This window comes from Dipteris shenzhenensis, chromosome 4 (assembly GCF_047967505.1).
Source record: "Dipteris shenzhenensis isolate YYH24624 ecotype China chromosome 4, Dip_SZ_1.0, whole genome shotgun sequence".
Taxonomy (NCBI): domain Eukaryota; kingdom Viridiplantae; phylum Streptophyta; class Polypodiopsida; order Gleicheniales; family Dipteridaceae; genus Dipteris; species Dipteris shenzhenensis.
The window spans coordinates 22,402,707-22,427,227 of NC_141599.1; the positions used below are offsets into that span (position 1 = coordinate 22,402,707).

Sequence of the window (24,521 nt, forward strand, 5' to 3'; positions counted from 1 at the left end):
AAATCAGAATAGAAATTGTTAGCAAGCCTGGCATCGGGTGCCTTTGTACCTACTTTTTTTCATTTAGTCTGAGCAATCCCCTACCCCCATGGAGCAAACAGAAAATGTAAGAACCGGCACACGTCTATCTGCTTAAAAGACATTTCAAATCTATCGTGCCCATCTAAAAGGTTGAAGAATTATATCGACGGAGAGATCACACAGCATGGTACACACACCATCTTGGACCTAGCAGACACCTACATGTTTGAAAGAATATTAGTGACTCTGTGAAAAATCATTCAAATCCGTTATAACAGCCCAATAAGGTTGGGTTTTGGTGCAACTCCATTAAAATCATTCATGGAAGGAGAGAATCAACGAGTTGTTTCACCCATTGCAATACATGATTGCATGGACTGAGATGTCATTTGAATGATCTGGACCAGTTCTGACACTCAGAACCACACAAAGATAGTACTCATCTTTTCCAGAAATACATAAGCATGCCGATCTCAGGTCTTCTAGACATAGGATCTAAAACGCATTGCAGACAAAAAACACACGCAGGTCACTGAAACCTTGATATAAGGACGTGAGACAAAACACGACGACAATATATACACGCATGTACATGTTTCTGCTTACAATAGGCTTCCAGATTAAAGGGATTTGAGGATTCCATGAGTAGGTTGAATGTAACATTCACAACCATGACTTGACCTGGCTAGGGCTGGAGTGGTGAACATTTGTAACACTTTCTTACAGGGGAGGTAGGGACATCTGGAAGCGAAGATTGATGCCATTCCAGTTTCATAAATACACAGATAAGCAATTGCATGTTTCCTTGTTCAAAACCTACACACACAAAGAAGGAAACCAGGGATCAAATTATCCTGCCAGGCTTGAAACCTCTTACAATTGCCATGCTTAAGGAACTTCTTTGCCCCATTCCAGGCACATACAATTCATGAAGACACATCCTAACACACATTTCATCAATGAGTTTGATTTCATTTCAGTTTTGATCAGAGATATATTCTCAAGAAATAGTTAAATAACATCATTATTTTAATAGAAAGACTAATAAAATCAGAATAAAAATTGTTAACAAGCCTGACAGTGTGCCTTTGTACCTCGTTTTTCATTTAGTCTGAGGACATTCCCTACCCCCGGGGGGCAAACAAAAAAATATAAGAACCGAGAACACATCTATCTGCTTGAAAGACATTTCAAAGCCTTTATGCCTATCCAAAAGGTTGAAGAAATATATTGGCAGAGAGATAACACAGCATATTACACACACCATCTTGGACCTAGCAGACATCTACCTGTTTGAAAGAATATTAGTCACCCTACGTGAAAAATCTTCATTATAACAGCCCAATAAAGTTGAGGGAAACATACTAAAGGAGAGATCATACAGCATGGTACCACACACCATCTTATGGATGCCTCTGGAGATAAATGGATCACACTCTATGACTCCATATCTTCGGCTGGTTGAACTGCATCAAAAACAGCCAAATGAGTGAGCTTCCAAGGCATCCAGCATTGTGATTAAAAGGCAAGCATGCAATAAGTCAACCTCATTAAACATTGTTCCCAAGTCTTACTAGCATTACCAGGCCTTTCCTTTTATAGTCTTAAAGAAATGCCGAAAGGCTGGCCGAACTTCTAGAGAGCCTTCAGAAGGATGTTCACCAGGGTCCTGGATATATGCTGTTTCGATGAGAAGCTCGAGCAGACGACTCCCAAGCTACATCCAAAAATATCAAATATATATCAAGCATTTCATAAAAAGGATACTGAGTTATACTCAGCTGTTATCAAGATTACCTTAGCCTGGACAGCTCTGTCCCATGGCTCAGCATCACCTGCCTCCTTGACCATCTTTTGCACTATCCTCATTCTCTTTCGTCTAAGCAATTTCTTGACTTCCTTCTGTAAGGCTTGATGCTTAGCTATCTGAGACTTTACAATCTCATCATCCTCTGGCTCACCTTTCTGATCACCTTTTTTCCGACCCTTTTTTTTAAGAACATGCTGCAATCTGACCTGAAGGTAAAGAAACCATGTAAGAACCCAGCTCCGTATTTTTAGATTCAGCATATTATACAGAGTTGCATGCTACACACCAACATAAATTCATTCCGTCCATAAGGGTTATGCTAACTACTATCTTTACTAGAACACACCCCCTTGTACAACTGCCAGTCCCTCAATGAAGAAGGCGTACATAATGGTTCCCACTCAAGGGATATGAAGCTGTTCACAGCTGAGGCTATGCTCGCTGCTCTGGGTCTGGACTCTGAGGCTGACTACAAGGAACTGTGCCCCGTTCTCTACTCATGATGGTGTGCATGAAAATCTCTGATGTTTTGTATGTGCAACTCTTGCACAGACTCTGCTTTCAGTTTCTGCCATGAACAGGAATAACATGAACGAGGATTTGATTACAAGCAGGTCTTTGTCAGAAATCACTAGTAATGAAATAGCAGCCCGAGGACGGGGGTTTGCACTGGATCAATTGGTTTTCTCATGATCAAGATTCAGCAATACATTGTCTGCTCACTAGAAGAAAGGCTAAGGGCTGCTGCTGCTGCTGGTGCCTCTGATACACCCTGCTGTTGCCTGTGTCTCCACTGTCTCTAGTGCTCTGATGCACTTCTCAGGCTGGAGCAGACGATGAACTGTTGACTGCATGTACCCTTGCCGCTGCCTGTATCTGCTCCTTCTAGTGCCTGGCTGTTCACTCCTGAAGGGCTTGCTACAGTCTGCAAATGGAAACCCACTTGCACTGCTGCGCCCCCACAATAGACCCCTATATAGGGGCTGCTAGCCCCCTGAAGAGAGGGATAAATGATGCATTAAGAAAGGACCCTAAATTGAGGACATGTGGCATATTAGATCCATCTAGGGAGTTTGGGGCTCCTTGGAATTAAGCAAGCAGAGAGCTTTGAAAAAACGAATCTTTTTGGGATTTTACAACAGAGAAGCTTGCAACCAACAAGGTTGGCTGGGAGGATAGACTAAGTGCCTTCGCCCGTGATTCAACGTAGAACTAGAAGCAAATAGATTGGAATGCATCACAGCACTTTTGGCACCCATTAGCGCATGCATAGAAATAGTATAAAGTGTTAACTGGGCATCCCAATAAACCTCATCCTCATTCACAGGAGCATTACCACTTGCATCTTCGCGTGCATAAAAAGGCATCGCATCCTGATGCTCCACAGAAAAGAGTGTTGACCTACGGCCTCTCATGCCACAACTGGGCAGAATCTCATACAAATCCAAAGCATGAGTGTCATGCGCAGTAGCACCACCAGGATCAAAAGAAAAGTCAGTGCCCTTCGTGGCTCCAACCAATGTCAAGAGCCTCATCTGCATCATGTGTATTTGCCATCTCATCCTGAGACGTATCCAAAGAACCTAGGACATCAAACAATTCCTCGTCATCTGAGAGGTCAATGATCATGCTGAGCTTGGCAATACCACTGTTACGCATCTTGCACACATTCCTGTGCTCAGGAGTCCATTTCTCGCCACATTTAAAACATAAGTTGGCCTTCTTTCTGCTGTCCATTATTGCCCGTGTATGCTGTTTTATCTCAGCCTGCTCATTTCCAACAGTAGGCTTGGCATCAAGATACATGTAAGGCCTGGCATACGGCATCTTACTACCCGAGACAGTAGGGAAGTGAGAAAATGGTGTTGCTGCAGATTTCTTGTCAATCCACTCAGCAAACTTAGGCTTCGACTCAACGTCATACCCCATAGCATGCGAGCTGCCCATGGCATTTTTGTGCTTGCCCGCATATTTAGGCTTGAATACTTCTGCAAGCTGAGCTGCGCTCTCAATTGTTTGAGGGTTATGTGTCTTCAAATCTGCAGCGAGAGAAGAATTTAACCCATGGATGAAACGCGACAGCTTTCCCTTTTCAGATACGTCTTGCACAAACAAGGAAAGCCTCCAAAAGCGTTGCAAGTACTCTTGGACCGTACCAGTCTGTGACAAGGCATAAAATTCAACCAAGTATTGATGCAATACAAGTGGAGATACAAATGTAGTGACCATCAATTGTTTGAAACCCTTCCAAGTAGTTGGTCTCTAAGGCGAATCCCTCATGTATCGCCACCATGTGTGGGCATAGTCCTACATATGCATACCTGCAAAAATGATGCGCTCCTCCTCAGACTTGGGGTAGAAGTGGAAATAGTCTTCCAGCTTCGAGAGCCACTCCTCCAACTCATTGGGAGTGCAAGTGTCCCCTTTAAACTTATGCACTGTGAGTTTGTCCTAGATATCCTTGGCTGCATAATTCTTGTGTGTATAACCTCCAGAAGTGCGGGCATCATCACGCTTGAGGTTCACATAATCGGAGAAGGGGATCTCAAGTTTGATGGCTTCAAGTAGGGCCCTGTATGAACACAAAGAATCTGCCAACATGTCATCAAAAGTGGCTTGTTGCCCACCACCAACCCCCTGTTGCGTAGAAGTTGCTGCCATTTGATGCACTGGTTGCGTCTGGCTATATGTGCTCGCTGGCGGAGCGATAGGTGCATGAACCCCGGGCTAGGTCTCTCTACCAAATGCATCTCTCCGAAATGATGGCATATCAAAGGGATGAGAAGAGGACTGACCTCTCTCCCAGGGGTGTGGGCTGCCATATAAACCCAAGCCAACTCCAGGCATACTCGCTGGTGCGGTGGAAGGAGCACTAGCCGGATGCACACCAACGGGTCAGCCCAAAAGAGACGGCTCGGTCTGCATAAATGCAGAAAGCTGAGAGTCAAAAGATGGCTTGACATCCTGCAAGGAGGTGCTTTGTGGCACAGAAAATGCATCATCTATGTCCAAATAATCCCCAAGATGGGGTACCTGCAATGGTCCAGAAGACTGATGCTCATAGGCACGGTGGGCATCTGCCATAAAACCCCTACGTGAAGCAGACAAAACATCCTGACTGTCTGAATGGTCCCCATGCTGGGGTGCGGGCTGCTTACCCTTATCCTGCATAACAATGGCAGATGTGATCTGCTGTCCCATCTGGACAAGAGCCGTATCTTGCGTAGCCATCGCTGTGGTAAGCTGCTAGCTGAACTCCTGTCCTATCTGGCGGAAAGCACCCTGGAGCATAAAGGAAAGGGCATCCAAAAACTGTGTCTATGCTGCTTGCACTTCCCAAGATGCAGGAGAGAGAGGTTGAGTGGAAGGAACCTCTGCACCACCAGTGGATGCAACCACTATGGCACGCACTTGCTCATACTGAGCAGCCTCATCAGTGTTATGCAATATATCACGAGAAACACGCTTCGGTGCCATGGTAACTGGCCTTCAAGAGAGGAGCTCAAATGTAGGCAAGGAGAAATGGATAACAAAACCGTGCGTAATGAGCACCTCAGATCGTGCGTGGAAACACGAAAATGTCGATGGAGAGGCTCGGAAGAAGGGTGTCATCGAAGAAGCTTTGAAAATGAGTCCAAATAGGGCTGTGGAAAGCCCTTAAAAGAGGCTGGAATTCTGAGTTTTTTCCCCCCTTTTTTTTTTTTTTGGGAAAAGGGGTCCTAAGTCACCTAGGACAGCTCTAACCTAGGAGCTTTAGGACTGTTAGGACAGTGTCTTAGACCAATCTAACCCAACGTTTAACCTTAGTTAATACTAACCTAACCTAGAGCCAAACTAACTAAACCTAATTGACTAAACCTAACCTAACCCAATCTACTAACCTAACTCACTCCACTAACTAAACCTAACCAAACCAACCAGACCTAACTTGACCCAATTAACCCTAGCTACTGAACCTTAGGAGAAAGCTAAGGTTTTTTTTTTAAGGGATAAGGCGACAGCGCGGCACGGCGCAGCGTGGCGCCGTCCTGGCTAACAGGGACGACGGGGAACTAGAGCAACGACGACGGATGGAGAAGGCAGGTCAAGCATGAGCGGAGGAGGCATGTGTGAGTGTAGGATGGAGAAGGCGGCATAAGGCGGGTCAAGAGTGAGCGGAGGCGGCGTGTGTGAGTGTAGGATGGAAAAGGCGACGTCAAGCGTTGTGAGCAGACGACGGGCAAGTCGGCACTGTTTGGGTTTGATCAAAATCGAGAGGTACATGTATGCATCACCCGCTAGGGTGATGTCTTGCAGGGTCGAACGTTGAGGAAGCTTGTGGTGTCCTTTAGCATCACAGAAGCGCTCCTTCCCTTCAATTCATATGTCAGTTGCTAGAGGCTTTGGAGATGACTTCAATTTGGCGATGGCAATCCTTCCTCCCCCAAGCAGGACATTAACTCATTGGTCATTTAGTAGATGTCACGCATTGGTAGCTAGCGTTGGGTTGAGGCTACTGGCGTAGCTTCTAAAGCTTGCAATCTGATGTTAGCGTTGGCGTAGTAGCTGTTGGGAATTTAGTGAACATGTAAGTGGAAGCAAAGGTGCCAAAGTCAGAGCTCTGATACCAATGTAGAAAAGGAGGTAGGGGCACATTTAGAGAAAGGGGGATAGACTGGCAGAAGGGGAGAGAGATAGGGAAAGAAGGGAGGAGAAGGGGTAGGAGAGAGAGAATGAGGTAAGAAAAAGAGGGAGAGAAGAGAGAGAGTGAGTGAGCGTAGACAGGAAGGAGGGAGGGAGAGTAGATAGGATTAGATGTCACATCAAAAAGTACATAGTAGGGGGTGGATGGAGACTTATATAGTCCCTCCACATTTTCCACCTAAAGGGCCTCTAACTTGGCCTCTTTTTCCCCTTCATTACACAATCATTTTAATCCCCTTATTGATTCCAAATACATTCATTTTAGAGAGACAACTATAAGTCTAAGAACCTTTATTGACTCAACACAAAAAGACTAGTACCACTAATCATCATCTAGCACCTCAGAGAGCAAAAGATCATGCAGGATAGCAAATAAAGCTTGCTCCTCAGGTCCAATAGATGTGGAGTAAATATTATCGAGCTTGTCCAGTGTCTCGTTGGCTGAAGTAGTGATGTCAAGATGATGAAGTAGTTTGTAAGCCAGCCTCACACCAATAAGCGCCAGTGCTTTGTCATTCTATTCATCCCAAGCTGAGAGTTGTGCTGATGGGTCTTCACCACGAGGACTAGGCTCCATAGTAGCAAACTGAGGTATCAAATTTCGCATCAGTAAATGAAGATCCAGCAAGCTGAAATGGATAACCAGCAAATGAAGGGGCTGGTCTAGAGATTTGAAATGGATCAGCATCCTTCACAAATGCAAGGAAAGTCAAGAAATGCTTCAATAAACGTGTCCACCAGCTGGCTGATGATCTCGGAGGCTCCAAAATGCAAACCCTAATGAAAACACAGCAAGAAAATGACTCAAAATGCAGAACTGAACCAGAAGAGGAGCCCTTGTGATCGAGCTAAGTGCTGGAAATGCTGCAATAGGTCCGAAATAAGCAAAGTGATAGCTGTAGGTGCTCCAAGTGCAAAGGTAGGTCTCGAAATTTGTAAAGCTGCTCAGCAAGACAGCTCCAAAATGCAAAGGCAGCTGTTCAAGGTACACAGAAGTGCTGCAGCAGGTCTTCAAACAGAGAAACGGCTGATGTAGATGTGCCCCGAAATGTCTCTGATGAAGGCACGCAGCAACAGCTCAGAAACCCTAATTTCAGCAGTGGAAAACTACAAAACGTACTTGGGGAGCCACACGTGCACGCGCCTCTTGCAGGAAGTGCCAACCAGCAAGTAATAAAGGCCGTGAAAAGCACCAAAAGCTCTAGAAGGTCTCGAATGAAGGCGGCAATGCAGGCCGGCTGTGGACTGGCAGAGACGGATGCAAATGGCTGCAAGAAGAGGCAGCTAGAGGCAGAAATGAGGTGCCTGCAAGAAAGAGAGAGGTGAGTAGAATTAGGGCTAGGTTGAAGAAGATGATGACGTGGAAGGGCGGACTAGGGCAGGACTGACCTGCTCTAATACCATGTTATAAACATGATGTGTGTGTTTGTGTGAGAGAGAGAGAGAGGCTAGGGAGGAAGGACTTTATAGGCTACACACACACATATAGCACCAAGTACATATGGGATAAGTCCCAAGGGGACATGTGGCACTCACCCCCCAACCACTACTAGATCTCTAGTACAACACACCACACAACACATCTCACATACTCTTTGGCTATGATATCTCCAACAGGCCCATGTGCCCTGGCAGCCTTGGCGGATGATCTCCGTGACCTATGAGCCCATGATCCCCTTTGGGCCTCTACCTGGAGGTGTGCTTGGACGAGAGCTGGAGGAGCTCGAACAGAGCTGGAGGTGCGCAGTGCAAGTCAAAAGAGGCCCAAGTGATGGTGAGAGGTTGTACACACCATATAGGCTGTTGCTTGCGTCGCTGCACACCAAGAAGGAGCTGAGTTGGAGAGGCTTGACGGGTTGCGTGCGTAGTTGGAGCGGGAGGCGAAGTGGGCGAGGCGAGAGGCTGTGAGAAACAAGGAGAGCAAGAGTGAGAGAGAGAGACAGCTGAACATAAGTCTGCTGAATAGTAGACTGAAATGAAGTAAGCACAAAAGAGAGATGAGGGGTTTTGTCTAAGTGACAAAACCCTATCTAATCACTAACCGTAGTTAGGGATTGGACTGTGGTTAGGGAGGAAAACCTCTAAGAGGGAAAAGTGCCCCTAACCCACTTATTACATTACATTGGCCACTGCCTAGAATATGATAATAATTCTAACACCCCCCATGCAGTGCCAATGTGGTGTACAAGATAGTGATCAATCACCAAAAGGAGATAAGTTTAGGGCACTGCGAAATGCCTCAAACTTCTCAAGTGGAAGTGCTTTGGTGAAGATGTCTGCAACATTGTCATGTGTTGACACATAGATCATACTGATCTCCCCTGCATGCAACTTCTCTCTGACATAATGATAGTGAACCTCAACGTGCTTCGCGCGAGCATGAAACACATGAAACACATGATTCTTTTCTTTGCCACTACTATAGCACTCTAACTATCAGTTAGAATTGGAGAAGGACCCTCCAATAAGAGACGAAGATCAGCGAACAAACGTCGCAGCCAAACACATCCAACCGTCGCTATAAAACATGCCCTGTACTCAGCTTCACATGAGGAAGTAGCCACTGTAGACTGCTTCTTGCTCAACCAAGAAATGCAAGCTTTGCCCAAAAAGAAACAATTACCACTAGTGGACTGCCTGGTATCATAGTCTCCATGCCAATTTGAATCACTGTAAGCATGCATCTGCAAGTCACCCTCCCTAGGAAACATCAAGCCATAAGACTTTATGCCTTGCAAATAACGGAAGATGAGTTTTACAGCCTGCCAATGTGTTGTCTTTGGGCTGTGCATATATCTGCTCACCTGAGATACTGCATATTGATGGGCCGTGTATTGCACAAATAAGTGAGGCATCCAACAGCCTGGCTGTAAAGTGTGACATCCACTGATTCACCTACATCATACATAGTAAGCTTCAGCCCCAGCTCCATGGGAGTGGCTATAGGCTTACAATCATGCATGTTGAACCTATCCAAGAGCTTCTGCACATACTTGGACAGAGACATAACAATGCCACGCTTCTCTTAACACGGTTTGCTTACATCCATACTAATTTGCGTCTCATTTCCAAAATCAAGGAAAGGGGATTTGAGAAGATAGAAGTGACCCTAGAAATGATCAACAAGGAGAAGGATGATGATAGGCTGCTAGCAAGGCAAGCAGATACAGAGGGAGAAGACATTGCAGCCCCTATTGTTACACTTACAGGAACGATTGATGTTGCTGCAGCTTCAAGCAGCTCTAGTCTTTTGGAGTTCCATGGCGAGGCAGATGAGGATGATAGTGATGAGGAGGAGGAGGATAAGGAGGGTGCAGGCATTGATGCAAATGATGATAAGGATGAGGATGAGCAAGAGGATGAGGATGAAGATGCAGCTTGAGGCTTGAGCCTCATTGGTTGTGAATTGTCATGCATGCTTTATTTCCGGGCTATGGCACACTGGCAGCCTTTTCTTTATGATGCCTTTCATGTTTTGGTGTAGTTACTAGTACCTACTTCCTTTGATCATGATGTTTTCGTATAGTATTGATTATTGATCTATGATCTATGATTCCATCATTTGACAGTGGACACTATGTATGTATCAAAATCTAGAATCCAGATGACTACGGTCTCTGGAGGCTGGAGTCTTTCATGAATGATGAATCACGATTCACAACTCATGACTCATGAGTGATGACTTTAAAATTAATACCAGTTTAATACCTCTATGTCAATTTAATGTGTACAATGATCAATGATCAATCTATATTTTTCTGAAATTTTTTGGGTACAACTAGGGTCACGTATGTTTCAGCCCCAAGGGCTGAACCATACTCCAATCATACTTCCGTACTCATATGACGTATGCGTTTTCAGAAAAGGGGTTTATTTTACAGTAAAAGTCAAGTGTTGTAGAGTTGGTGGTACTTATCCGACTCCCGCTTCACTTGTGTCGAAAAACTACTTCATTTGACCTCTTCTTCCTTCTCTTTTAGCCTTTCTTCCTTGTTTTTATGCTATAAAGTGGTATACTCCGTTTGGGCTACTTGTTTTGAGCAGAATGGTGCTCTAGATACCGTTATAGGGGTACTTGATGGATGGATCACCCCCTTAAAATCTTGTTCCAATCCGACTTTCCGTTGGGGAGAACCGAGGGGGTCTCTTTTCCTCACGATTTAAGGGTTTTAAGGGTCTATTCAGACAGAGAGGGGGGGAGGGGGGGGTCACCCCGTTAGGACACCCTGTTCCCTATCCAAAGACCACAAAAATCAAAGAAAGTCCTTGCCTCAGGCCTTCCAAAGTTCAGGAATCATGGCTTCCAAGATTGCAGCAAATATACAGCCCTGTTTCGCATGGGGTCCTTGCAGATGTCTGTTTCGCGTCCAGATTTTTCACACGGACCCCTGCCAAATGCTTGTTTCGTGCACAGATTTGCAAGCTCCTGTACCCTTTCGCGTCCACACAGGCCTCTTGCTTCCCGCGCCCTTTCTTCTGCCCGCAATTCTCCACGCGTAGCCTTCTTGCCGCTCTCTTGGCTTGCGCCTTGCATTCATTCTTCGCCCGCACGCTGCCTCCTTCTACGACTCTTTTCCACGCAGCCTTCTCATATGATAGCGCTTGCTGTCCGTACCTCCGTCCTGCACACTCTTCTATCTCGATCGTGGATTGTCACGGCTCTGATACCAAATGTGAAGAAACAGCCTTCTCAAGAATGCAAATGTGTGCAATGCATGCAGAATTTGAATGCCAATTTGCCCTCCAATGGGGAAGAGCGCCCTCGTGAGAGTACTTTCACAGTGCCCACATCTAGTGTCGGATGGGACTCAAACTTTGCAAGAGCATAGAAACCATAGGGTTTAGGACCTGTGCAAATTTTGAGCTAGATCGGACACATGGACATGTAAATCCCAATGACCCATTCCTTATTTTGCTCATTCACTAATGCAACGAGGTGCATAGGGTGAAAATAGGCCCTTCGACCTTGACGTGCCCACATCCGATGTCAGATGGGACTCAAACTTTGCAAGAGCATGGAAACCATTGGTTTTAGGACCTGTGCAAATTTTGAACCCGATCGGACACATGGACATGGAAATCCTAATGACCCATTCCATATTTTGCTCCTTCACAGATGCAACGAGATGCATAGGGTGAAAATGGGCCCTCTGACCTCGCCTTGACCACATCTGGTGTCAGATGGGACTCAAACTTTGCAAGAGCATGGAAACCATAGGGTTAAGGACGTGTGCAAGTTTTGAGCCCGATCGGACACATAAACATGCAAATTCCAATGACCCATTCCTTATTTTGCTCCTTCATTTGATGCAACGAGGTGCATATGCCATAGAGTGAAAATGGGCCCTCTGACCTCCCTGTGCCCACATCCGATGTCGGATGGGACTTAGACTTTGCAAGAGCATGGAAACCATAGGGTTTAGGACCTGTGTAAATTTTGAGCCCAATCGGACACATGGACATGCAAATCCTAATGACCCATTCCATAATTTGCTCTTTCACAGATGCAACAAGGTGCATAGGATTAAAATGGGCCCTCTGACCTCGCCGTGCCCACATCTGGTGTCAGATGGAACTCAAAACTTTAAAAGAGGATGGAAACCATTGGGTTTAGGACCTGTGAAAATTTTGAGCCCAATCAGACAAGTGGACATGCAAATCCTAATGACCCATTCCATATTTTGCTCCTTGAGAGATGCAACGAGGTACATAGGGTGAAAATGGGCCCTCTCACCTCGGCGTGCCCACATACGGTGTCGGATGGGACTCAAACTTTGCTCCCCCCGTTCTCTCCCATTTCCCTCCCCTCCCCTCTTATTTTCCATACTAAATTGCCTAAAAGATCCCAATTTCAAGCTTTGGAGTCTGCACAAATGCCAAAAGAGCTAGGCTAAAACAAACCTCTAAAAGTTGCTAAAGAAAGCCAAGGTAACATATCTCACCTACACACGATATTGTACTTCTACAAGAGAGTCCTACCAATATCAAGAGAGAAAGAATGCCTCCTAATCCCTTCCCATTCATATTTTTGCTCCCCCTTCTCTCCAACACAACTGACGACCATTCCTCCTCCCTCTTAGTCCTCCAGCGACCATTCCTCCTTCCATTTCATTCTTCCTCCTCTCTCTTAGTGTTCCAATGTCCCTCCACCAGCTAATCACCATTTATTCTCCCATTTAATTCTTCCTCCTCCTTTGTTTTGCACCAATTCTCCAACAACTCACTACCATTCCTCCTCCCATTTCTCCAACACCACCCCTTTTTCCTCATTGCTTGAGGTATCTCTTCCTCCCCTCCTTTCTCTTTTCTTTCCCCCCTCCCTCTCCTTTCCTCTCTTCTTTCCCCCTCGCCTCCTCCCCTTCTTCCACCCCTTTTGGTTCTTCTTTTCTCCCCAACCCCTTCTTTTATAGAGAAACGATAGGGTTTGCAGTGGAGCGATCAAAAAGTAGACAATACTTAGACACAAGTGAAGAATGGAACTCAGAAAACATAGTGCCTGTCGGTAATATGAAAAACTGAATACAAGAACCTCAAGCCGTCGTGTCTGAAGGACCGTGGCTGAGGTGAATCAAAAAGATGATTCCATGTAGAGAGACAGTAGAAAAGATAGCAGCAGAGGGAGTGTAACGCAGTCCTCCGTGTAGCTCAATGATGACGAGGATGATGAAGGGCTGGAGCTGCCCTAGGAAATGGCTGAAAACCAGCATGCTCTGAGGAAGGAACCTTCAGGCTATCTGGAATAGCAACATGATGGGCCACTTGTTTGGCTGAGATGGCTGGCCTGTGAGTTGTTAGATTGCCCCATAAATTGGGGATTGTTTAGTTGCTCAATATCTTTTTCCATCCCCTTTCTTTTCTTCTTCCCACCCTCTTCCTCCCCTTTCCACTCTCTGTCTTCCCCGTTTCTTCCCACTCCTCTCCCCTCCTCTCAATCACCCCCACGTTTTCCTCCCCTCGCCCCCCCCACCATGTTGTTGTTTCCCCCACTCCATCTTGTTTTTCCCAATCTCCCCCTTTCCATTTTCCACCTCCCCCCTAACACCCATTTTCTTATTGCCCTTCCCATTTTTCCCACTCCCTCTCAATTCCCATTTTCACCTATTTTGTCTCCTCCCCTCCTAATTTTCCATTGCCCACTAGATCCCTTGTAATTTATTTTTTTCCACTCCCTCAGTCCATGTTTTTGCTTGCCCCCTAGCCCCCTCGCAATCGGTTTTCTTCTCCCTCTCCCACTTTGGCCACTCCCCCCTTTCCTTTTTCCACCTCCCCCTAGCCCTCTCCTATCTCATTTTGTCTTCCCCCTGCCTTACCCTCTCCCCCCCCCCCCACTTGCCCCCCCCCAAAAGTCCCCACTTTTGTTGCCCTTGTGTTTTTCCTAGTCTCCCTCCCTATTTTCCACTTTCCCCAATCCCTTGTAGCTGGACCACATTCTGACGCTCAGATGTATCATCGAGGAGGCGAGTCACGGAAGCAGACGGTTTATTGTTGCTTTGTGGATTTTCGCAAGGCATTTGACACGGTCCCAAGAGCCCACCTCATACGGCGCCTATAGGAATTGGGTTATGACCAAGAGATCATTTGGGCTGTCATGGCACTTTACGAGAGAGTTTCTGGTAGAGTTCGAGCAGGATCCGAGTGGACAGACAAGATCATGAGTACCATCGGAGTCAAACAAGGGTGTCCTTTGTCGCCTACCTTGTTTGGCCTCTACATTGACGAGCTTGAGACAGTGATGCACACACAGGGGGGTGTAGGTTGCTCTCTTGCGGGCACGCTGATCCAGATTTTGCTCTATGCAGATGACGTGGCTCTCTTGTCGTCCTCAGCAGAGGGGCTTCAGAGACACCTAGACGCACTGCAGTCCTTTTGTGAGTCTCATGATTTGAAGGTCAACCTGGGTAAAACCAAGGCCATGATCTTCAATACATCTCGAGCCATCATGCGCCAAGAGCAGTTCACATTTGCGGGGTCATCTGTTGAGATAGTTTCATCATACACTTATCTTGGGGTTATCTTCTTCGGACCGAGCTTCACTATGAGACCCGCGATGCAGGCACGCTTGAGTAGAGGGTATGCCTCATTGGCCAGGCTAGAGAGGTAGTGCTTCCGCTCATACTTTCAGGATCCACGCACCAAGGGGTTGCTTTTTGACTCCTTAGCTCACCCAGCGGGAATGTACGGCAGCCCTTGTTGGGGACCAGACTTGTCAGATACAAAGTGGGCCCGTGTGGAGTGGCTACAAGTTCTCATGCTATCACGGACAATTCGTGGTAAGTCATCCATTCCTCACCAGATCATTCAGGCTGAGTTTGGGTCACCCCCTTTACAGCTAGATGCTGCATTTCAGGTCATCACATATCTGTATCGAGTTAGGGAATATGGGGATTATACCTCGGGGCATAGCAGGCTACCATGGATAGCTCTATCCTCTTCTATGGCACTTGCAGCAAGAGGAGATCAGAGGTGCTCGTATGCACGTACAGAGAGATGGTTTGAGCGACTGGGGCTCCACATGGATATACTACCTCCCTTCCAGTATAGCATGGATGCTCCGTTCTCTCCCCTCTTATAACACGAGGTCAACCAGGTTATCCGTGAGGATCTACTACAGCTACACACTTTTCGGACCTGTTGGAACCGAGTGAACTCCCAGTGAAGCTTAGCTTCTACAGAGATCACTTCTTACATATCACAGCGGAGGGTTTCATTGACCCGCCAGAATACACACACATTCACCTACCCCACTCAATGAGGATCTCTCTTGGGCAGTTCCCGGTCTCTCTTCACACAGACTTCGCATCGAGAGCGGCAGAGCAGAGCGACTACCTAGGGAGCGGCGCATATGCACACTATGTGACATACACGAGGTTGAGACAGAGGAGCATTTCATCTTCAGGTGTCATGTGTACTATGAGATCCGAGGACGTTTCCACTGCCTCTTCAGAGATAGTTATGGGATTTCAGCCCATTTCCTCTCCTACCCAGACCAACGGTGTTTGGCAGGTTTCATTCATGAGGCACTTAGACACCGCGAGAGGATACTCCAAGCACGGAGACAGGAGCAGACTTCTTCCTCAAATGATCCCTCTCAGAGCTCTATCACGAAGTTCTTTCAGCTAGATCACATGGACCCCAACGAGACGAGGCCTCGACATGAACGTGACCCGACAACTCACAGAGGGTCAACACACAAATCACACTTGGAGACATCCCCTCCTTGTTTAGAGTCAAAGCCCGATCGACGGGGGTCACAGTAGCCCTAGTTAGACGCAGAGCTACGACCAGGAGACGTGCCAGGACCGCACCTCTGAGTGGCCGACAGCACTCTATTGCCGACTTCATGCCTCCACTGCCTCATCCATCTTGATATCTTGCTGTTGTTGGGGATGATGATGATATTGATGATGATGCTGAGATTGATATATATAGTCGACCATCGACATGACTATGTTGTACTTAGGACTTAGTACTGCCATTCTGCATTTTTGCATTTTTTGCATTTTGCATTTTGCATTGGTATGGACACTCGTTTAGTAGCTCCACTACCACAGCTCGTTGTATCAGGATTTTCATAGTCTCATAGACCCATCGGTCTTCCGAAGACTTTAATAAACTTTCTTTCTTCTTTCTCTCTCTCTCTCTCTCTCTCTCTCCCCCCCTAGCTCCTCCCCCTCGCTTCTCTCTTCCCTTCCCTCCGCCTATCGTAGTAACAGCAGGGCAAAGCAGCACAACAACAAGGGCGGCAGCAAGGTCAGTAGCTCGGTGGGCATTAGGGCTAGGTCACAGTGCACACGGTGGCGTCAAAGTTGGGTCAAGCGACAGCTCCAAGGTTAGGTCGCACGGGGGAGGTCACGTTTTTGTACGCAGGTCACCAGCCTAGGAAAGGCACAACAGTAGCCTATCCTCAGCCCCCAGGCTGAGTTGAGCCCCGGGCTCAGCTTGGGGTGTTAGAGACAGCAAAGGGGCCTCCAAAATACTTTCAGGCCGTCATGGAGTTCTTGAAGGCCTCCATGGAGAAAAAATCTACTATCTCGACACCTACAACGAAGAAACTCTTCTTTGCTCCCATTACTGGTTTTGCACCAATTCCCTCTCCTTATGATCTGAATTATCAAAGGCAACGCAGCATAGTCACAGGTTGAACCTACAAGAACAAGTTTACTATCTACAACAAGCTAAGGCTCGACTTGCCTCTCTGGAGATGAAATCTTAGAAAACAAAAAATCATACAAGAAGTATTACAAATACAGAGTGAAGCAGCACTCGAACCAAAGCTGGTAACCAAAGTCCAGGACTTAGTTGCCACTCAGGTCAAATCAGTAAAACAAGAAATTACAGCCAAAATGGACAACAAAATCAACACATGGGATGTTTATGAAGAAGTACAAGAACATGAGAAAAGAGCCTTTAATAGCCGGATTCGACGCATAGGAGGATAACCAGTGGGCTGGCACGATGGGAGCATGGCAAAAAAGCTAGAACATCTCATAGAAGCAATCCCCCGATTGAATGGAACTCAAAAGATATGGTTGGTGTCCTCCAACAAGGGATACAAGCCCAATTAGTTTTGAAGGACAAGTTAGCAAGAAACAAAATTCTCAAGTAAGCCAACAAGTTAAGAGGCACTAAGATATGGATTTCAAAGGAGCTCACCCCGACTCAGCTCAAGATGAAAGCCACTGAATTAGCCAAAGTGAAGGACGCTCGCAAGAAAGGTAAATGGACTGTTTGGTGGGATTGGAGATCACAATATGCAACTTTACAAAACACGAGACTCATTTATTTTCATATGTAAAAACTGACAACTAAAGATTAGAGCAGCGCATCCCTTCGGGGCTTGTTGCTGTCTTACAAAGCAATAAGACTATGGACCCTACGATCTTAAACAACTACTATAAGATCCGACTACAAGCTATAAGCCAGTCTCTCATGACCAACAACACCAGCCTCGAGATACTTAATCGACTATCATCAAGAGAGCTTAGACAAGAAGAGTGACTACAACGATTTGTAGTAGCCATGCCCACGGTTGATGCCGCCTTAGAGGAATACCGCCTCTTGTCGTCGTCCCGTGTCAAGACCATGCAAGGTAAGTCCCTCTTGGACCAATGAGCAATCACCCATGTGCTTTATACGCAAGATTATCCAATCAGAATTGCCATGCAACGTAACATGAGGCTCAACTCTTTGACACCATCCCATGAGGGCGCACACATGCTATACCCAACATGCCCTCCCACGACCGAAATGGGAGACAAACAACAAACTAAGGACATCATAGTCCCAAAAGATATCTAGGCGTCAAAGCCTTCAAGCAGTTATCTCGACCACAAGGGCTCCTTTCGTGGTTCAGTTCTACATTTCGGGCCATATTCTTGCTGTGTTTTGATTAGGGTTGGTAGTTGGAGCACCGCCAGCCACCTATCTTTACCCTTTTTGCATACATGGAGTCTACTAATGTGTTTTGAAGACCTAGACCAGCCGACTCAGTTTGTGGTTATCCATTTCAAGCTGCTGTCCACTCTCACGAAGCTGTTTCCAATCATGACCTCCTTGTCTTCAAGTTCTATCCTCATGAAGAAGTTTAACAAGGAAGGTCTTCCCACCTCGCAAACCAAAATACAGCTTCTCCTTATGCGTGAAGGAGAGTTTGGGATATTGAGGATGACTAGGTTGAGTTACTTGATCAACAACACCAAAGGATTTGGAAGCAGCAAAATGCTAAGGCCATTGCCCTCATTGGTCTTTGCTTAGCCGACTCTCTCATCCATCATGTGGATTTCAAGTCAACAACTAAGCAGATTTAGAGTCGCCTCAAGACCTTCTTTGGTAATAAAATCACTTTAAAGTCTTTTTGAAGCTCAAATTTTATGATCTGAAAATGGAAGAGAGTGATGAGTTGAGTGATCATCTAGCCCGGTTTCAATCTCTTGTTCAACAACTCTCAAGTTTGAAAAGTGTCCCTGATGATGAAGATAAGATGGCTGTCCTTAAGAAGAGTATGCATGGAATTTCTCGCTTTGAGTACACTCTTGAGATCCTTCGTCTTGCCACTACCACGTTTGGTGATATGGTGGCCCTCCTCATTGAGAAGGATCGTCGCAATAAGGAAGCCGCTCTTGCCTCTCCTATCGATCATGCATTTGCTTCCACAAGCAAATGGAAGACCAACAAGAACATTATTTGCACGTTTTGCAAGAAGAAAGGACACATTTGAAGCCCATTGTGTAACATGCAACGGTTATCTGATCGTGTAATTCACAACAAGACCTTCTTTAAACCTTTAGCGAGGAATGAGCGTTGTTTACCATAGAGACAGAAAGGAGATGAGGGTAGAGAGAGAGTAGAGTCGACAACCGATTTGGGTCCCTGTACCCACTGAGGGCCCCCTCCCCCAATCAGGGGAGAATTTGCTTTATACTTGGAGAACTGAGAAATACAAAGAACACTCTTCAAGAGAGCATGGAACACGCTTCTGAAGAGCTCACTATGCACACGTATAGCAAACCCAAAGACCTGAGAGGCAACGCCAACCAATACTGAGACCTTGATGCTGTCATGTAGGACGCTTTTGCAAGGCAAGGAAGAGGCTTGTGCTGTCTACCGGAATGCAGGGTTACTGCGTGAGTGAGAGAGTGAAAACTAGAAGTGATAGATCCTATGAGAGAACTAAAAGATGACTGAAATATAGAGCTGAGAGTGAGCTCTGTAAATTGTAAAAGAGAGCTGAGAAAGCTGAGGAAACAGTGTCCAAACCTCTCTCTGTTTGCTGGTCCAAACCTCCGACTGTTGTGCTGCGTGGTCACCTTCAGATCAGGCTGAACTGATGGCCAAGGGCCTGAGGCTAGAGCAGGGCCAGATCTGAGGATCTCAGGGGCTGCACAGGAGGCTGAAGTGGAGCTGTAGGAGAACTGAAGGCAGGAGCAAACTGAATGAGAAAACAGGGCAGCCAAGGGGCCCTTTTATAGGGCTGGACTGAGCCAACCCAGTCTGTAAACAGACCGACTCAGTCTGTTTTACAAACTGGCTGGCCTACAACCAGCCTATAAAAAGCCCTCCCTGGCTCATTTGCCAGGGGAGTTTTTGGGCAGCCTTTGCAGGCTGCCTTCCCTGCCTACCTGTCCAGCCTTTGGGGACCCTAAAGGGACTCCATCAGTAGCATAGTTGAGGCTGATGAGGCTGATGGTTTTGATGATGTATGAGACAATGCAATCGGATACAAGCAGAGATTGACTCCATCAAGAAGAATGACACTTGGGAGATGATTGACTCGTTTGCCAACAAGAAGGCAATTGGCATGAAGGGGGTGTACAAGCTCAAACAAAAATCAGATGGTTCCATAGACAGGTACAGAGCTAGGCTAAGACCTATACCTAGATGAATCCAGGAACATTCCCAAACTCATCCTCTAAAAACACAACATAGTGCAGTTTCAATCTCACGAGAGTCACTCATAAGATTGAGAACCATAAACTCCATCATGCATAGCAGGGACTAGCTACTATGATATCCCCACTGACGTCATCAGCGCCTAACAGTGGGTGTAGACCATAGTATAAAAGTATGCTCTCACACATACAAATCCACACACCCACACATACTTGAGCATCCATTTATACAAAGTCTTCGTACTAAGTTTCTGTCGGCACTCCAGAGGTGAAGGGCAAACTTAGCCATGACGAAGGCTAGCACTAAAGGAGAAGGCTAATCAAAAAGTAGTCCAAATCTCTTCATTTAAGCTACAACTGCTTGTGAAGTCTAAACGATTTCATTTTAGTCTCTCCCAAACGAGCATCTAAATCTAAATCTAGCTGGTAGGGCAACGCACCATTTAAGATAGAAAGAATTATCGCAATACCAACAAGCCACAACTTGGACGAAGACCTAAACTATAAGATGGAAACACTTAACCTACTGTTCTCCAATGGGTACTAGTGAACAAGAACTGACTACTGACTTGACCTAAGGTTGAAAGACTAACCTACATAGCTTGTGCCTGACTGTCCCTGGACAAGGGCTCACAAAGGGGTCACAGCATACAACAAAATCTCCTATCTAGGAACTATAATGCACTTGTCGATGTAGCCAGTGTGTCACCTTGCACCCAAGTACAGGGGTGCATGTGCCACATTGCTTCAAGAAGAAAGCACAGGAACAAGAGTAGCATCATGCCAATCTTCTAGCTGAAGAACCACCTGAACCTGAAGAGCCCCCCGAGGAGATACATGCAGCTACAGCAGAGGTTCACAACCTCTCTCTTGACAATGAGGATCCATTTGACATAGCAGAGGGACCAGGGCTAGGCTTTCTAGGCCCCTATGCTATGTGTGTTTGTGTTGAGTCAAATAAAGGTTCTCAGCCTTGGTTTGTCCCTCTAAATTGAATGTATTTGGAGTCAATAAGAAGTACTCTACCCTAGGTTGTCCCCCAAAAATGCATGTATTGTCTTTTACTTTGGTTGATGGTATTGACCACCCAGTTCAGAGTAAGGGGGGATGGCGAGTGATGGTTTGCCCTTGCCAGTCGCAAGCTAACTAAGAAGTCACTAACACACGGAAGGTGTTGGATAGTTGGACTTGCTCTTTGCAGTATTGCGATGGAGGGGGGATCGGTCTACTCTTGCGTGTTGGGTTTCACATTCTTTGCTATGAAGGGGGGTGTTGGAGATATCGTAGTCAAGGAGTGTGCTGGTATGAAGTGTTGGTGTGTAGTACTAGGTGATCTAGTACTAGTCTATGTGTGTGAGTCATGTGAGTGCCACGTGTCATCATGGGACTTATCTCATATGCACTAGGTGCTAGTGTGTGAGTTAGTCGCCTATATACGGCTTGTACTTCACTTGTCTTGTCATACTTGATGAATGAATGAAGGCCTTTCTTCATGTCTTCATTTGAGCATTATTTCCTCACACCCTAACACACTCTCTCTCTCTCTCTCTCCCTAACAGACTGGCTGATATGCTACATAGCGGGTCACCCCCAGCTTTAGGAACGTTTGTCTATAAGCTTTTCAAGCACAGGAACTCACCTAAGACATAAAGGTAGTTTCTCTTAATACCCTCCCCTCCAAGGGAGGAGTCTGTGTACGAGGATTTTGTATTGCTCAGGTCCCATAGGCCGATTTTTTGGTCTTCAGAGGACGATAATATATTCTTCTTCTTCTTCTCCTTCTTCTTCTTCTCTCTCTCTCTCTCTCCACCATGTTTCTAACATTAAAGATCCGACATGGACCCAGCTAGTTCTTGATATAATCATAAAGGATGACTACTGCTTAATTTAGCTTCCATGGGGCAGCAAGAATTCGCTTTGCCACCTCCCCACCGCCTTATGGATCTTCACAAAATAGCTCTTGATTTTTATATAAAATAGCTAGACCTTTGAGCGTTCAAAAGTACGGAGATGCGCATTTCCAGATGCTAATTCAAAGAAGCTTCTGATGAGTAGGACCTATGCACAAATCCACAAAAAAGAGTTTGTGTATTTGCAATCATTGATCCAAAAAACGACTATAAGCACAAGCGCTCAAGAAAAGAAAGCCTACCAAAATTAGATCCAAGTCTAATGTGATTCTTAAAACATTGGTCAGTGATACCAAAAATCCAGAACTGACAGATCATAACTCCAACGTTTTTGCAACCTTCAATGAAAATAGTAAGCTGCCTGACCTCTTGTTCCACAGCTTCACCAATGCTCAAAGCTGCTGCCACAACACGTAATCCACCATTTTGACTATCCGTCATCAATTTGGCTACGGTCTTGTGCATTGTGATTACAGCTAACTTATCTGCTGATAGTAAACAGAGATATGGACCATAACATTCACGATACTTGAAGTATTCACATTTCCGGTAAGCTTCTTGTTCGGCTGAAATGGCATCACAGAGAGGCTCAAACCAACCCAAGAACATAGACTTCATAAAAGGTAGGCTTGGAGCCAACTGGTTCTTGCACAGTGCTTCCAACGCATCCTTGTATTCTTTGGCAGCACGCTGCCATGCGTCCGATTCCATCTTTATTTGCCTTGCGCGCAGCGCCCTCTCGTTCCTGCACCTTAATTCAGCTGTCGAGCCAGAGAGCGATTCCGATTTCACCTGTTCCGAGCGCGATATGTCGGGAGGCTCTGTAAGAAGACCGCCCATTGAAGCCTGCAACCTACTATTTTCATCCACAAAATCACTTCTCACAAATTCTTTCAATTGATGAGTCAACAAATGTTCAGAGCACGCGCTTTGTGCTCTAAAAGCTGGGATGAAATCGTCGCTGACAGGCGTCCCTTCTGGCAACTTCAAGCACATTTGATTGGCGATCCAGGGGATACCCCAGAGGACGGTGTTCAAGGTGCCGTGAACGTCAGTGATGGTGGGAGGGGAGGAGCTATCATTGCCGAATTGGACGTGCAAAAGGGGAACTTCGGAAGCTACGCGGGGGTGAGGCAAAGCCAGGGAGTGAAGGTGACGAAGAGCGCGACTGGGATTGGGCACGAATTCAGTGGTTTTACTGGGGGAGAAGAGCTGGAGGCTAATTCTCCACATGCCGTCTCCCGCCCAAAGCGAAGCTGGGGAGTGGGCAATGCCTGCATAATATGGAGGCGAGGAAGGGGCAAGGGTGGCTATGGTGAAAGTGCTTGGAGCTCTGGAGGAGCAGGAGGAGTTGATGATGATGAAGAAGAAGAAGCTCCTCCCTGCAAAAAAACTGTTCCCTCAACAGAATTGCCTTTCTAGTTCATTCATCCCCCAAAACCCAAAATCTTAGGTCAAATCCCTCTCCAACCTTTCCACCCCACATCTTACCTAACTCAGGTTTCACACCCGTCCCGACCGGTGCACTCGTGCCTTGGGCATACCCACGTTTGGATGCATTCAGTGAGATCTCTTCTTACGCCTGGCCGGTGCAATGGACCTTCTGGTCATCGCTCATCATCGCTGCCTACAAGGTGGCCCAACCGCCACTCACCGTTCAAGCCACACACACACACACACATCTGTTCAAATGCTCAAATGGGTCACAAATTCTCGAATGGATCGGGCAGGGCCTCCATGGATCAGTATGGCGACTCAAAGCAGCACATTTACGACCCACGTGTGAACCACGGGGGTGATGCGTGCACCTATGCATCATAAGAAAGTGCCTCAATATCCCCCTCCGGACATGTGCACCAAAGAGTTGCTTTTCCAATTCCAATGCCCATGCTACACCCAAAACCCCAATCTCAGGTCAAACCCCTCAAAGGTTCAACCATCTCTGTAAGCTAAATTTCAAGACCAAACCATACCACAACCATGGGTAGTTTCAAACGCATTCGGACGAGTGCATTGAGTATCCCCCTACAGATCCAAGAATAAAGAATTGCCTTTCCAATTCCACCACCATGCTACACAGAAAACCCTAATCTTAGGTCAAGCCCCTCGACCCACCTAAGGGTTCACAACCATCTTCTCAAAGTTATCTTCTCTGCTCCTCAAGGTTTTCGCGACGGGGGTCCACACAAAATACATAACGCGGGGGTCTAAAGCAAGCTCTCAAAACAAGAGTGTAATGCACAGGGGCACTACCTCTTAATATAGTATTTTTAGTGTGTTGATCTATTAACAGGCAATTTTACCCTCGAAGGTTCAAAGTGATCTCCATAAAAGGTAGTTTGAGAGGCATAAGTACATTAACTTTTTAAGAAAAATTGCACTTGGGAATTCACAAAGGAGAATCCAATTCTCCACTATAGCACTACCTCTTAGAAGCCACCCCAAACAAAACAAAACAAAGCAAATTTCAAGCATTCATGAGGACTAGACCATGACCAACTAAATGACACCCATCCAAATACATGGCAATGATGCCCATTTGTAGATCCTTGCAAAGTTTCAACGCAAAAGAATGGGCTTCAAAGAATGCGACCCCCTAGTGCATCCTCGCCACTATACCCTTGCATCTTCATGGATTGAAAGCAAGCAACCCCAATGCACTCATGATGCACTCGTAAAAGCTTATTATGTCCATATGCTTTGGGTTGA

At 46.2% G+C, this 24,521-nt stretch overlaps 1 protein-coding gene across 1 annotated transcript in view; it reads right to left on the reverse strand.

The window, feature by feature from the left end:
- The window catches only part of LOC147902604 (DNA-directed RNA polymerase 1B, mitochondrial-like), a 65,465-nt gene extending 42,265 nt beyond the window's left edge, over window positions 1-23,200 (reverse strand). Inside the window, exons 1-4 of the mRNA XM_087373644.1 lie at window positions 22,179-23,200; window positions 1,819-2,037; window positions 1,605-1,738; window positions 1,421-1,487 (exon numbers count right to left, since the gene is read on the reverse strand). Of these exons, the coding sequence (XP_087229770.1) occupies window positions 1,421-1,487; window positions 1,605-1,738; window positions 1,819-2,037; window positions 22,179-23,045 (1,287 nt within the window). The 5' untranslated portion in view covers window positions 23,046-23,200. The remainder of the gene's footprint in view (window positions 1-1,420; window positions 1,488-1,604; window positions 1,739-1,818; window positions 2,038-22,178) is intronic.
- Between the last annotated feature and the right edge of the window lie 1,321 nt (window positions 23,201-24,521).